The 15,589-nt window shown below is 41.7% G+C and overlaps 2 protein-coding genes across 14 annotated transcripts in view; both read right to left on the reverse strand.

Annotated features, from left to right (window-relative positions):
- The window catches only part of LOC135343193 (uncharacterized), a 46,584-nt gene extending 34,227 nt beyond the window's left edge, over positions 1-12,357 (reverse strand). Inside the window, exons 1-4 of one of the 3 annotated variants that reach the window (XM_064540180.1) lie at positions 9,035-9,208; positions 8,585-8,742; positions 8,090-8,223; positions 4,201-4,338 (exon numbers count right to left, since the gene is read on the reverse strand). In XM_064540180.1, coding sequence (XP_064396250.1) covers positions 4,218-4,338; positions 8,090-8,223; positions 8,585-8,742; positions 9,035-9,194 — 573 coding nt within the window. In that variant the 5' untranslated portion in view covers positions 9,195-9,208 and the 3' untranslated portion in view covers positions 4,201-4,217. Of the gene's footprint in view, positions 1-4,200; positions 4,339-8,089; positions 8,224-8,584; positions 8,743-9,034; positions 9,209-11,628; positions 11,778-12,041; positions 12,160-12,225 lie in introns of those variants that run through there. The other 2 variants (XM_064540184.1, XM_064540182.1) reach the window with 2 other exon arrangements.
- LOC135343177 (spatacsin-like) overlaps positions 1-15,589 on the reverse strand; it is a 157,933-nt gene that overhangs the window by 83,192 nt on the left and 59,152 nt on the right. For 3 of the 11 annotated variants that reach the window (XR_010397087.1, XR_010397085.1, XR_010397086.1), the window contains exon 41: positions 3,475-3,696. The exons of 7 other annotated variants lie outside the window; for them this stretch is intronic. The gene's annotated coding sequence lies outside the window, so the exon portion shown is untranslated. Of the gene's footprint in view, positions 1-2,953; positions 3,035-3,474; positions 3,697-15,589 lie in introns of all 11 variants that reach the window. One more of the 11 variants, XR_010397088.1, reaches the window with a different exon arrangement.

Raw genomic sequence — 15,589 nt, forward strand, 5'->3', positions numbered from 1 at the left:
TTTCTAAGGAACTTTAAAACAATTTTTTGGCACAGAAAACTTTCTAAAAACAAAATGGGTCAACTGTTAAGCATTACTCATGTTATTCAGGCTTAGTGCTATTATACCAACATTTGCCTATCTATTAGCAAGAGTTCATTAGGATGAATGATGAACTCTTGCTATTAGCTATAGGAGGCTTGACTATTAAGGCATTGCTCCAAGGGTTACCTATTAGTCTCAAAATAATGCTGGCATAATTGGGCAAGGCCTAGTCAGGTACACACAGTGAACCTTCTGTTCGAGCAGTGTCATACCTAGTCACAGTATCACTTGCAAATTCAATTACATCTACATGTGCATAAAAATGCAAATACAAATTGATAGAAAGGGGATTTATTTCAAGGCCCATAAGGAAAGCCACAAGAGGCATGACATGTGATGTCACAAAGGTTGTAGTGTATTTATAGCCAGTCACCTAGCGCCTGTGAGCTGATGAGACAAGATGGCAGCTTATAATTATAGACATCCCATAAACCACAGTAGTGGCATATTACATACATACCATACTTGAGCAAAGTCAATTCAGTAGCAGCCATGTATGTACATATATATAGCGACTCAAAACAAGGAATTAAGTTAATACATCCAAGTGCCCTATAGACATAGACCCCAGCAAAACCTGGATTGATTAGAAATCAATTAACAACAAGGGTAAAAATAACCTTCTTTGGGTGGTCGTTCCTGACAGGCCGAGTCATTATAATAAGATATTCATAGCATAATTTTTCATATATACCGGTCTTTAAACAACAATAACTGATTGTTTACATGTCTGCACGGGTGGCCTAATTACCGCTGAAGGGTTCTACAAAGGTTTAAGTTTGGGGACTGAAATCAATAGCAATATCAATAATGTACACGCAGCATTATAGATTCTCAGTTGATAAGGGAAAATATCATACGGAGTGTTTATATAGTCACCCTAGCTGTGACATCATCGGGTACAATTATACTGTCATGTACGTTCACCAAGAGATTGTCACGGAAACTGCGTGACATGCACAGACTATAGCAGTAAATAAAGGTAAACTAGAAAATACAATAATTCCTCTACTGACATCGTAAGCATTCAGAGCTCCCTTACTTCAAATATTGACCATATCCCTGTTATTAACATGCAGCAGAATCAACAGGCAAACCTTCCCAGCTGCAAATGGCTTATGCAATTATAGACAGTTGAAAGTACTCGATCACTTCAGTCTAACATCATTATCTCAATCAATACACAGTGAACCTTGAGTCCAGTGATATCCTACGTGCCTAGTCACAGTTCTTACCATGGGAGGTAACTATTGCATATGCACGTTTATCATGGAAGTGGGATTTCAAAGGGACCTACTGTGTATTCTAGAATGTTCTAGATTCACTTGATGGGGGAAATTAAGTCATACAGAGACATAATTTATAATTATGACATCACTGATGTCACAAAGAGTGTCCACTTTGAAAGCAGCAATGACTATACCGGTATGCCCATACGCACCAATACAGGATGACAGAGTTGCGTATGGCAATCAACATCCACAAAGAGTAGCACTGTTTACAGCGCACTGCACTGCACTTATAATGACATCCTATAGTGCCACGTACACATTAGATGCAAAATGCACAAGAAAGAATACATCAGTCATTGATAATATTCACAGAGTTCAACTGTGTGTACACAACACACAGGAGTGCAACCTTTACTTTGGGTGGCCATCCCTGTCAACTCAACATGTGTATACAGTCATATTCATGTAAGCAACAACACTGTATAACATAACTGGTTGTTTATAGCCTCCCCCGGGAAACAAGGACCTGGTTGTAGATCGGACTTGATAACATTGCACAGTAACTCAACAGGGCCTTTTATACAATCATACTAGCTCATTAATTTATCACCGAATAAACCCAGAGGTCAAAAATATTATGTATACATCCTCATCAACTTGAGTGCATGTACATAATAATGTAATCAGCTTTACCGTATTCCTCGTGCCACCCAGCTCTCGTGTGGTTACCCCTCGTGCCACCCATGCTCTCGTGTGGTTACCCCTCGTGCCACCCATGCTCTCGTGTGGTTACCCCTCGAGGCATAACAACACATATTATACTTAAGCAAAAACAACTGAATACAAACACAACCAACTGAGCGCTTTATGACAAACAAATTCCAACTGCACGTACACAGAATATGGACACACAGAGAGTTAAAACGAATTTCCGAGAAAGAATCACATAAATGCAGGAAAGCATGGGAAGTAACCATTTGTTACTATATGAATTTTAACAAAAATTGCTTTCTCAAACTGAATTTCGTTCTCAGGCTATTTATGGCAAGCTAGCTAGCTAACTACTTACAAGCAGGCATTGTCAGCACAACTATATATTGGTTACCTGCGGTTGTCGTACATGCATCATCTCTTACATAAGAATAGAGTTAATTAGACACAGCTGAATAAACACATCGATCATGTCTATCAACAAACAAAGTGTTCTTTATTGAGAATTAAAAGCTACGTAAGGGACTTATGCATGGACCATTTGTTTGTCAATTCACCAGTGTACTTATAGCCACTAGCTGAAAGCTGATTTCAGTCCCAAAAACACACAGGCATATAGCATTAAATAAACCTGAGTATCCTTACAGTACACATACATACACACATGCACACACTATAACAAGATACTAGTACATTAATTATTGATTACAAATTAAACAGAGAAGCTTTAAGTTATTATGTCTGCATGGTAATGGAGAGGAGAGGGTTCATTCAAGCTTGGCCAACTTTTATTGCAAAGAAAAACCACAACCATAGACCCAGAAGCCCGCCAACCATTAGGGCACTAGAAGGGTAACTTTAGGACGGCCATAAGTTGCTTTCCACATAGCTCAGAGAACCAACACCAAACTAGGTACCAGACTCACCAGTACAATGGTGAGGTCTGCACTGTCATGGTTAAATAGCTGTGCCAGCTCTCTAGCCTGTGTGATAAGCCCAGCGTTCAACTATAGGGGGGAACATTACATCATCAGCACTGAATATAACATTCCAACCAACTACTAAATATGGGGACAAGGTCATGCATGCATGCATGGGTTGCCTAGCAAGTCGATAAGTATTGAGAGACTGCAGGTGACCCAAGGTGGTACAACCATGCACTGTACCATGGGGTCACACCATGTACCCATATTAGCAAAGTAATAAAGTAAACAATTCCAAGAAACAATTCCAGTACATGCATGGTTAGATCAGGTACTGCACTATGGCATGTATACGTGTGGGGGGTCTGTGCATGTGCGTGGGGGGTCTGTGCATATGTAGGGGGGGGTCTGTGCATGTGTGTGGGGGGTCTGTGTATGTGTGACAATTAACTTTACTAATCTTCCCAGTAAGAGGTATACATGGTCCAGTGATGACCCTTTACCAGTTACACAAATACACCCACTTTTTCAGACAGACCGCTTTTGTTCGGCCCCTCAACTTTAACTGGGACATTCTCTGATAGGAGAAGCTCGTTTAGCCGCCGTTGACCTTTAAACTTTTCCTCGGCCGTCACTGAGAGTGATGAGAGGAGGGAGGTGTGGTCAGTGTACTGGGAGTAGTCTGGTGCTCCTCCTTGAAGCTCGGGCAGGAAAGGAAGAGAAGAAGAACTGCTACTACTGGTGGACTGTAGAGGGACGGAGAAAAAACGATAATTAGTAAATGAACGGACGGTACACTGCCTCCATCTGGTACCGAAGTCACAGCAAAGCCAGCTGACATGATTAATAGAGCTAGTCATTCAGCTGTACATACGTACATATTTATATAGTGAAAAAAATGTATGTGTATTGCATGTGGGTGTGGTAGCATGTGGGTGTGGTAGCATGGTAATGGTATTGCAATATACTATCTGCTGAAACCTATCCTAAGATATTTGCTTCTAATATATAATTATTATTTGCACTTGTTTGCAGCTGTTATTTGGCTTACATTTAAAAGTGGGGCAATATATGACACGTATTGTCCCGGTTTTCTATTGTTAATTTGAACCTTAATTGTTGATATTCATGCTCGTAATTCTAACAATGGGTATAAGCTTATTCAGCTTGTGAATGTACTAAGCTATCGTGTAGAAAGTATGCACGTCTGCATGACTAAAGCTATCCTAGTAAGAATTGAGAGATCTCACCTCAAAGAAGTCAGCTGCTAGTAGACGGTCAACGTCCTCGTTCTGGAAGTTGGTGTCACACTGACTCCAGAAGCTGAGTCTAGCGGACAGGTAACGCCAGTAGCTCGACTTGACCAGCTTACGGAGATTGTGCTCCGCCTGTACAAGAGGAGGGGGGACAGTGGTGTATATGTATAACAGTGCAGTGTGACTGTACACAGTGGTTGAGGGTATACAGCTGCACATATCTCATACAGGACAATGACCTTCAACCTCATTACGATTTTTAGCACCCAAAATGTTATTAGGAATGATATACCCAGGAGGTAGGCACTGTACTATACTCATAATATTGTGTGTGGGGAGAGGGGTAGGGGTAGTAACAGTACAGGGAAACAACTGGCAAACAGACACACTCAAGGAAAGGTCAGTGGCTAGGTCGGGAGGTTAGCATAAATTATGTGAACTCTGCATTCCCTGCACAATTAGGATTGTCTCTTGAGACCACAAATGACAACAAATAATATACAATGGCTCCCGTATAAAGCATTACAGCCAATACAGCCAATACAGACATATACATAGGTGGTACAGTAATTGCATTTCTCCAGAGAGTAGGTTAATAGCAGGTGTTAGAGGGAATTAGGATAATAAGTATGAGGGACTTCTTAAGCAGCACTAAACTTTGTACTTAGAAATTTCAAGACTGCATGTATACAAACAAACAAAGGGGGTGGTAGTTGCTTGAGGGGGTGGTAGTTGCTGGAGGGGTCTGTCTGGTGCCATTGACAACAGTATTCAGATCTCAATACACACCATTTCATACCAACACAACAGCGACTCAGTAAACAGCATTGTAGTCTCAAGTCTCCTGGTAACCAATCACTAATGGCACTAGGGGCGATCATTGTTAGGGGGGGGGGGGGAGGGTAATATCAGTATAGGGAAACAACTGGCAGTCAAGGAAGGTCAGTGGCTAGGTCGGGAGGTTAACAAAAACTATGTGAACTCTGCATTCCAAGCCAATAAGCCATATTACATACATACATGGACATGTACATGCATGACTCAGAATAGCAGGTGCTAAAAGAAATTAGTGTGAGCTATAATTATAAGAGGAAAACTTTGCACTTTACATTAATAGAGAATTAAGATACATGTACATATGTTAAACAAACATGGGGGGGGGGGGGGGGGGTAGCTCAGGGAAATGTTTGAGGGGTCTGCCCGTGCACTAGACAAGAGCAATGAGGTGGATCCAGATATCAACAGACAATACAATAGCTCAATAAACAGCATTGTGGAGTCAATACCAGTCGCTCTCTTGAGAGATTGGCCTTGAGTTCTGCTAAGCACACTAATGAAACCATTTAGATATACATGTAGCTGTGCCTGGGCTTCTTTACATGCTTCAAATTAATTATGAGATTATGGTGCATTATACAAGAATCTGTCTCAAGTTTCTATCCACCCACACCCCTCTCAAGTAAGCACTATGCAGTCAACATGATACAACACAACAGTGCCTATGTTATGGTGGTGCACGGCTTCAGTGGGTGTTATCAATCAGTATAGTGACCTTTTTGAATATCATCTTAATTACGAGTAAACAGGAGAAATTAACAACTTGTTTTTAAGTGAACTTGTTGTTGTTGTTCTATCATACCGTCTAATGAATGGAAACTTGTGTTTACAGACAACTACGAAAACAGATCCACCAAACAGGTCCACTGCTAGCTGATGGGAATCCATAGATATAATTATAGTGTGCACATCTTCAGTGGGTGTTTTCCATCAGACCGTTTTTGAAGATCATGCGTCTGAGGGATTTCTTATAGTGTGAACCATAAGATGCACTTTACATTAATAAAGAATTAAAAGACTATAACAAAAGGGGTGGGGGGGGGGGGGGGGTAGCTCAGGGAATGTTTGAGGGGTCTGGCTAGGGCAACTAGAGTACTGAAATGCTAACCATCGGCTGTTGACATGATTTAGAGGTAGTCACAGTGTTACAATAATAAAGAAGCAACAAACCACAATTCTAGCTTTCTACTTTAAAACTACGCAGTGCTATGGCCGGCAGCCAAGTAAGCATGCTCAGATGTCACAAACAAGCACACACACCAACAGACTACTATACTCGCTGGCCGAAGCACGGCCTTGAGTTATAAGGTGGATCGAGAAATTAGCAGACAATACAATGGCTCTCAATACCAGTCAGGTCTCTTGAGAGATAATCCTGCTAAATGAACTAACGGCAATGAAATTAGGACAATCAGTGTGCACTAGACAAGAGCAATACGAGAAATCAACAGGCAATACAATGGCCTCAATAAACAGCATTGTGGATCAATGCCAGTCAGGTTTCTTGAGAGGTGGCCTGGCAACTGCATCTGCATGGTTCTGCTGTAAGTACACTAATGGGATTAAAGGCAATCCACTAGACAAACAAAGTGTTTCGAAACATTACCTGAGTCTAGCTGTGCTGGATTTCTTACATGTAATCATGAGATTATGGTGCATTATACAAGAATCTGTCTCAAGTCCCCCACCCAACCACTCTCTGACTCAATGATGTAAGCACCAGCCAACACAACACAACAGGTGTTTTCCATCAGACTACAGTATAGTACCGTTTTTGAAGATCGTCCCGGTTACGGCATGACTTAACAACCCCGACTTGCTTTTAGTGAAGTTGTTGCTGCTCTATCGCACTGTTTAATCAAATGAAAGGCATACACTCTTGTTTACTGACAGCTAGGAAAACAGACCCACCAAACTGATTCAAACATGGATTCATACTTGTGCTTAACAGAGAGCTAAGAGAACAGCTAGACGCACTGACTCGTATATACACAATTTGTTGAAAGCATTGCTGACATTGCACTCTGTACCTAGACTACAGATTGATGTTGTGGTGATATGTTTCTGTTGCTAGTGAGATTCAGATCAGATAATTAGAGAGTATAGAAATCAGTAAAGCACGACTTCAAAGAACCAGACAGTTCAGAATTGAAAGGTGAGTACTGAATTAAAACAGATTACGCAACACAGGGGAATATCAAACACTGATGTATACGTGGCATGACTAAAGTGCATTCTAGAGCCACCAGTAACAACATGCATGGAGGCAGTTCTTAAGACAATCACATTCAGCAAACACATCGGAATTCCATGGTATACAAGAAGCCTTGTCTTTCGGATAGGAAGCACACAAGGGGGAGGTTACAACCAGGTCTGTCTACAATTCTGATAAAACACTTTATATAGGATAAACTCCCGCTGCTGTGGGATATCTATTATTCGCTCTGTGTGCTAGCCAACACAACCATAGACACAAGGAACTGATCTAACTCACATGGTAGGTAATTAAGATCGAGACATGTTAAGAATATAATTAGGTAGTATAGAAATCAGTAAAGCACGGCTTCAAAGAACTAGACAGTTCAGAATTGGAAGGTGAGCATCGGATTAAAACACATTACGCAAAACAGGGGAATAATTCTAATGACTGCGTGCATGACTATAAAGTGCATTCAGAGTCACCAGTAACAACATGCGGTGAGAGCAGTTCTTAAGACAATCACACATATTGGAATACCAGAAGCCTTTTGTTTAACCCACTAGGCTTTTGGATAGGAAGTACACCAGTGGGAGGTTACAACCCGCAGATAACACTTTATATAAACGATAGAGTGGAAAAACATCCCGCCACCATATGAGAAAACTATTATCAGCTCTGTGTGCTAGCCAACACAACCACAGACTGGTACACACAAGAACTAACTCATACTTACACGTTAGATATTAAATTAAGTAATACACGATCGAAACATAAAAAGTAAAAAGGCCTCCACAATTAATACTGCTTACACAGTAATAGTATGTATATATATATACAGCCACTCACCTTTTTCTCACAGTTACTTTGCTGGCTGTAGAATTCACGATGTTGGCATACTTTCTAGCGATACTGAACTGTTCTTTCTGAAGCAGCTGGCTCAGTACACACTCAGCATGTACCTCCACTTCAACTGTATATACCTATAGTGAGTATGAAGGTGAAAGTGAAGGAAGTTTTCGTATACACAGCGATAAGACAACATCAATAAAGCCAACGTTTGTATATTACTATATACGGTTCCAATATCTTTGTGTTTGGATAGTATCAGGAGTTCATTCTGATAGTATATACATTAACATAAATACATGTTACATATGTTCGCTATGCTAAGAAATTTTCAATTCGAAGAAACACTCCTGCTAGCCAGGGTACCTAGGATAATGGTACCTTACATACAGTCCACACCTAGGAGAGGGTAGACTAGTACTGGGGTTATAAAAGATCAATGAAAATGATGAGCTGGTTATATTGCACAGTGGGTTACGTGATACTGTCACTGACCTGTGCCAGTGTTGGAGTGTGTGATGATGTATCAAAGGCTTCAGTGAGGACCGTGTTGGAGGCCAGGCCAGCCTCAGTGAGGGTAAAGGTAGTATTGGAGGCCAGACCAGCCTCTGTCAGGATCAGGGTCATCTGATACAGCTCTTCATACTTCAACACTGCAAGGGGGAGATCACGTGATTACAACACAACACACATACACACAGTGTACCTCCACCTTAGCCTGTGCTGTGTCATGTTTTTAGGAGAACACAAGGACAGAGACTGCCATGTTTTGCAGCACCACAGATGTGCACATGTTTCTCTAATTACCCACTTGTAGAGTCACATGATGCACGTACAGGGTGTGTATTAACCACGAGAATGTACTAACATACTTGTGGTTGCACACCCCATGAATCGCGATCATATTATTCCTATGGTTTCATTCAGATATTCATAGACACGTACCGCTGGCAGTGCATTTGAAGTCCAGTCCGAACTGTGCCTCTGAGAGTAGGCGCAGGAGGTGTGACCTCTCAAAGGGGGTGGGGCATCTCACGAGCATGTGCATTGCCATGGTAGCGGCCACTTCATCCACCCACACAGTGTCACCAATAGAGAGCTCCATACTGTACTGATGCACCTGTGTGTGTGTGTGTGTGTGTGTGTGTGTGTGTGTGTGTGTGTGTGTGTGGGGGGGGGGTGTGAGGGGAAGAATTGTACTAATAATTATACTGTGTACTTAAAAAATATATATATCTATAAGTAGTATTGCATCATAGTAGCTGGTTGATACATAAGCGATAAGTTATACTGCAATGCTTGGTGAACAATGGCACGTTTTAGCATCAACAGAAACCATCTGCCACTAGTCTTGGAAAGGAGAGGTCCACTTACACAGATAATCAGATAAAGCTAATGGTTCAACTGAAAACTCTCTATTTGGAAAGTGAAAACTTAGCAAGACAATAGGTGGGTCAGATCTCAAACAATAAGCCCATAAAGAGTCTCAATAATTGAGGGAAATCTTTCACTGCATTCTGACAGTATCCATGCAGTTTTAGAACAATCATTTGAGTTAAAGAATGCAGGGAAACCTTCTCATCGTGTCTTATGCCAATACATACAGTCAGCATGTATACCCATAAACAGAACTATTTGACGCAGCAGGTGCAAGCCTGAGAACCGCTGAGTCACGTAGGGCAGCCACCCACATATCAGGGTGGAATTTGAGAAGCTGCTGAATCAACTCATTGAAACATGCACCCACTTCTTTAGGCAGTAGCTATTGTAATCTGAACCAGATATTGATGCTTCTAAAGCCATATACACTTATTAATGGAAATACCAGGACGCCCACTCGATCAGTCCTTCCGCACACCCCCATTAAACAAGGCAATTAGGAATCAACAAACACTGTATACTCAATTGTCTAGCTAATCACAAGGTACGTAGACAAGACAAATCAAACAGCTTTATCACATCATTACCCACGCCAATAGTCCCACAGCATATGCAATAATTATTGATTATCATTTCAGCTTCACTTGTTGAACTTATTATGTATGGAACCAAAACATGAATTGTATAGAGTGGAGGTAGTTACCTCGTGTGTGCGTAGCAGGGGTAGAGTGTGTGTGTGTGTGTGTGTGTGTGTGTGTGTGTGCGCGCGTGCGTGCGTGTGTGTGTGTGTGTGTGTGCATGTGTGGACACAAACATTAGCTGTTTTAGGCACTTTCACTTTCATGAACTGCTTTAACTGATAATGAGGCAGTAGTTAAAAAAATAATAGGCTAGTTATAGTTGAAACTTGTAGGCGATATTTGAAGGCGACAAAAAAATTTTTTTTTATCGATTGAATCGTTGCTTTTATAGATTCACAATGATAATGTTATATAAGTGATAAAAGTTATTGTATCATAGAAGCTCAACGCACGAGGTGAATGCTCATAGAGCATCTTGTTAAACAATGGATTTTGTACTGATGACCCTTTGCCAGTTTGAGTTAACGCAAGATATTCAATTCTATATTGAATGACCCTTTACCAGTTGACAATTTGAGCCATAAAACTATGTTTTATGTGGAATGTCCCTTTACCAGACAATTTGGAACAGGGTCATTAATTACAAACTGAAATATGAACTTGAACCTTCACTGGTAAAGGGTCATCGATACTAAAAACTGGAAACAAGTCTTACCATAGCAAGCTGCTAGTATTGGTCTCTCCAATGCAATACATGTGTAGCATGGGCGAGTAGTGATCTCCATGGTGTCTTGTCAGCCTGGCATGAGAACAGGTCCTCAGGGAGGTCACTCTCCTCTATGGGGATGTAGGGCTCTGCGGGGGGTACTGCACAGGGGAGGGGAGGGGGTTGAAACTTATAGCAGCTTTGTGCATTCATACAAACTCTGAATGCAAACTCTAACTCTAAGAATTATGCTGCCTCTACTGGGTCACTCAGGACAATAGCACGTTTGACGCATGAAGCATGCTAATAGTAGATCATTGGTAGAGCTCACGTGATACTGGAGTGGGTTGCTCATCAGACTCTTGCTTCTCCGTGGGGTGGTCCCTCTTCCTCCTCAGCTGGGGGTCCCCTGTCAACCTGGGGGGTGGTATCTCTTTTCAGACCAACCTGAGGATAGGCTTGAATTAGCCCTACAACTATAGCTCACTGCGAGAGCATTTCGCAACATGGTGCAATCCAAAAGTATACAGTAATGAGATCATGAGCCGTATTGGGGAAACATGTTGGTGCCTTTGAACACGCCCAGTAAACCAAATCAGTAGCTCTGTGTACTGTACATGAACATATTCACGTGCATGGTCTAATAACGGAGAGGTTCCCCTGGTAACCATTGACGACACGGCCAAGTGGAGGTGCTCCCGTAGAGACAAGTCCAAGAAGCGCTTGTCCACTATCAACAGAACCTGCAGTAAAGAGAGAGGCAAGAGCTGGCAGTTAAATCTCAAAGCAATATAAAGTATACTGATACTGATGCTGAGGTTGGATTGCAAACACACTACATGTATGCAAACTCAACATAATCTCCAGCGTACCTTCTGAGGTGGCATACTGCACAGCTGAGAGTGGCAGAGAAGAGGCAGCCATTGTCCCTCCCTGGCACACACTGTGATGAACTCCGGTGAGGGGGGCAGTTGGTGACATTGATCGAAGACTCCAGCACTCCTCTGCCTCTAGGCTGTGTCTGAGGGTAGCAGGAGATCAATGCTGATACTACTAGTAGACACTAAGCAGCTAGCCTGGTACATGCATGTAGGAGTCAATCGTTATAGTCACATGATTGCATTGTTTGAGCTTCTCAATAGCTTATACAGGTGTGCTATTTAATTAATATGGAGTGTGATTGAGCACCATTCCATATTCATTAGCTAATAATAACCGTGGGAAATGCATTAGGTACATAAGAGTGGTTCTGTATGTTTACACTGTATATGGCTATAGTGCTCACAGTTCCACTCCTCCAGAGGAGATCATGTGATGTACGTGTGAAGGACTCTAGTTGGGAGAGGAGAGAGCCGGCCAGGCTCATGTTGTCAGGGTTACATGTAGCTGAACAAACTGGGCAGCTGCACGAAGGCAATAGAGAGCTAGAGAACAGTTAGCAATTCATATCCTATGAATACACAACTTACCAATTTTCTGGCAACTTAACTAGCCCTCTGGAAACAAGATGCTCATAGATTCACCCATGTACGTGTTGAGCTTCATCACATAGCAAACACTTTTTACCAGGAGTGATCGTGAATCGGGAATGATCGTGAATCTAGAAAGCAACGATTAGAAAACGGTGTTTTTTGTCGCCTTCGAAGATCACCTATAATTCTCACCCCAAAAAAATGTGACTATTATGTTCAAAATTATGCCAGCATAATCTACCAACCCCTATCCATGAGAGTGTCTAGTTTGCTCAAACAGCTTATTTTTGTGTCCACACACGCACGCATAAATCACTCTAGCGCACACACACAGAGTAATTAGCTACTAAAAAATGAAAAAAGAAAAAAAAGTAATTAGCTATTGTTAGCAACTACGCCATGGCCATTATTAAACTTCAATTCCAGTATTTCTCTTGTGATTTTTTTATATTTTTATTTTTATTACGTAATTTTATGCACTCAATGTTTGTCGGTAGGAGTCTGCGACTGCCAGGGCCAGGTTTCCTTCATAAATTGGTTTCCCAAAATGTAGATTGTATTCCGTTATAGCGAAGAGAATGATGGCAAAACTCAGCCTACATCTCATCCAGCCCATGACAACAGAGTATGGTCTTTCTTGTTTTCTTGATAACATGTCTGCTAGTCGTTTGTAGAACGTTGTTCCTTCCTTTCCTATGCTGCTTGTAGTTGAGAAGACGAGAGGTGTAATGTTACTACGTTTTAAACTCTTTGCCATTAATTGTGTTCTCTTTTATTGGCTGCCTAATGTTGTTTGTGGATGGTGGCGGTGTCTTTGGAACGATAACACTTACAGGGCGCATTTGGGTGAAAACTCTCACATCAGTTTAGGAATGCATCCTGTGTTGGGTTCCAGAAACCACGTGCTTTGATGTTAGGGCGAGCCTCATCACCATCAATCGCTGATCAGGTTTCTCCACTCAAAGGCTGCAGGGGAGCAACATTATATATGACAGACACTTGTGACAGCAGATTCGCGATTAAGTCTCATAATCGGGAAACCTCCTCTTTTATATGTCATCGCATGGTTGATTGTGAAAGGGGAGCTGCAAACACATGTCCTTGCGGTGTTCCGTATCTCCCAGCCATAGTAAAGATGCAATGAGTCTCTGAATTCATTTTTGTTAAAAAAGAAACCATGTTCTTTGATTGGTAAAACACTTAGCCACAATGAAGCACCCTCTTCTTTGGCGTCAAAAATTTGTCTCTTTTGCTAGATCGTTGGTGGTACTGATATCTCTCAGTCGATGCATTTGATTTTCTATATTGTTCTTCTTTGCTTCACTTATGATGACTATTATTATGACTATTATTATGACTATTATTATGACACTGATCCCTCATGGCTTTGGGCAGTGATTAAGTTTATCATCATGGGTGTTGTTATAGTTACGGAGGCTAAATGACTGTGAATTTGTGCGCTTTGTGATTCCTAGACCACCCAGTCTTGATGGTAAGGCAGCAATGTCTCTTTCAATTTTGGAGCAGGGTGGGCGGCCAATGATGGTAGGCAGGAGACTTTGGTGGATTGCATCCTCAAGGAGTTGCATTAGATCTTGAATGTAGTGTGGCTGTTATGTAGCCCGTACATAACAGTCACTCAGAAATCAATTGTAGGTTCCGAATGAGTGGGGTGATGGAATACATCACCATAGCGAGGGGATCCCTGGGTGGTATCTTTACAGGGCAATTTCTCTATTTCTTGCATGGAACTACCATCCTCACTTGATTGCGATGATGAGTTGATTAGCACCTGAAATAGTTGGACAGATGATGGGCAGAGCGTTAAAAGTATTCTCAGGATCTATTCAGGAGGGTCCCTTCTGCTTCGGGGTTGTTAAATATTTGTCTCATGGCATGGATTGCTGCTTCACAACCTTGCAAGGGCCAGCTGCATCTTAAATGTCAGGGGAGAGGAGGATCCACAGGATAGCTTTGGAAATTTTTCGGTTTGGGATCTTACTTGATGCCGATTGGCCTTACACATTTACACATTCTAACCTGTACATGTAGCGAGCTATACAATAGTTGAAACTTTACTAGAAAAGTATAAAGTTGCTTAACCAAGTTGGATGATGAAAAGATTATCTTGAGCAGTCCTAGTTTTTTTTACGCTTTAGCAGAGATTGCCAAACGAGCCCTATAGATTTTTATTGGACAGTGAATGAGTTATGTGTAGTCTGGCTAGAGTGCACAAGGAGGTTTGAGGTGGTGGAGACTATGAGAGACGTTTGTCAAACAACTTTTTGAAATGAGAGCTTGTCGTAAACTAAGCTTTCTAGCACTTTCGAAACAGAGCACAGTTACTATAATTATAGTGAAATGAGTCTGTAGTTAGAGACTGAACATGTTCACCAGATTTCAAAACTGCCATTAGCAGTGAAGTTTCCACTCTAAGATGATGAAGCACTTGATATAGATAGCCCGAAGCGAAAGGTTTGTAAGATCTTTGGCCTGATAGATTCTAGGCCAGACGCTTTGTGGGGGCTAAGGTTTGACAGCGCTGTGAGGACTTATAGTTCCATTATTTCTATATCGTGCAGTGTGCTGGAGATTAATGGAAGCTGGGAAGTGTCAACAATGATATCTGAGGTTGAGTAGACCGATTTCATTAAAACAGGGAAGCCTTTTTGAAAATTTAGGCGTCTACCTAGCAGTTGTTTGGAGAATTTTTGTGATGTTGTCGATATGAAGAGACTATAAGTTAAGATAGATTTGTTGTCAAGGTAACTGGATGATGCTGTGCTTCGAAGAGAAATTTCATCTGGGTCAGTTGCAGTGTTGGTCTTGTACTGAGACAGAAGTTTGTGCACTTTAGCTTTTTCAACAGTAATGTCAATTAGTGCATGTGGGGTGACAAGGTGACGTTTTGATGGGGTATTTGGATGAGGTAGCATGCAGAGGAGAAATAGGAAGCGAAGAAGTGGTTTATTTGCCTAGAGAGGTGGATTCGGAATTTGGGCCAAAGGAGAGATCAATCAGGATTTTAAAGAGAGCTTGTGAAACGATGTCCAGAAGTCCTAGGGGGGGGGGGGAGTCAAGGAAATGGGAGGGAGCAGCTTTGAGTGCTAGCTGCAGTAGTGTGGTTGCTTGTACTTGGACCAAGCTTTGTCAGTTCTGAGGTGACTTGTTTTCTTGAAGAGTTGGTGTTTGTTACGCTAGTGGTAGGGGAGGTTGTTTTATGCTTCACAAGTCGTTCCCGGCAGGGTCAATGGGTGAAGACCACTTTTGTTCAGCTCCTAAGCTTTAACTGGGACATTTTCTGATAGGAGAAGCTCATTTAGTGTGCGTGAGGATCGTGTGCATAGGTGCTGTGCTTACT

Source organism: Halichondria panicea, chromosome 10 (assembly GCF_963675165.1).
Source record: "Halichondria panicea chromosome 10, odHalPani1.1, whole genome shotgun sequence".
Classification (NCBI taxonomy): domain Eukaryota; kingdom Metazoa; phylum Porifera; class Demospongiae; order Suberitida; family Halichondriidae; genus Halichondria; species Halichondria panicea.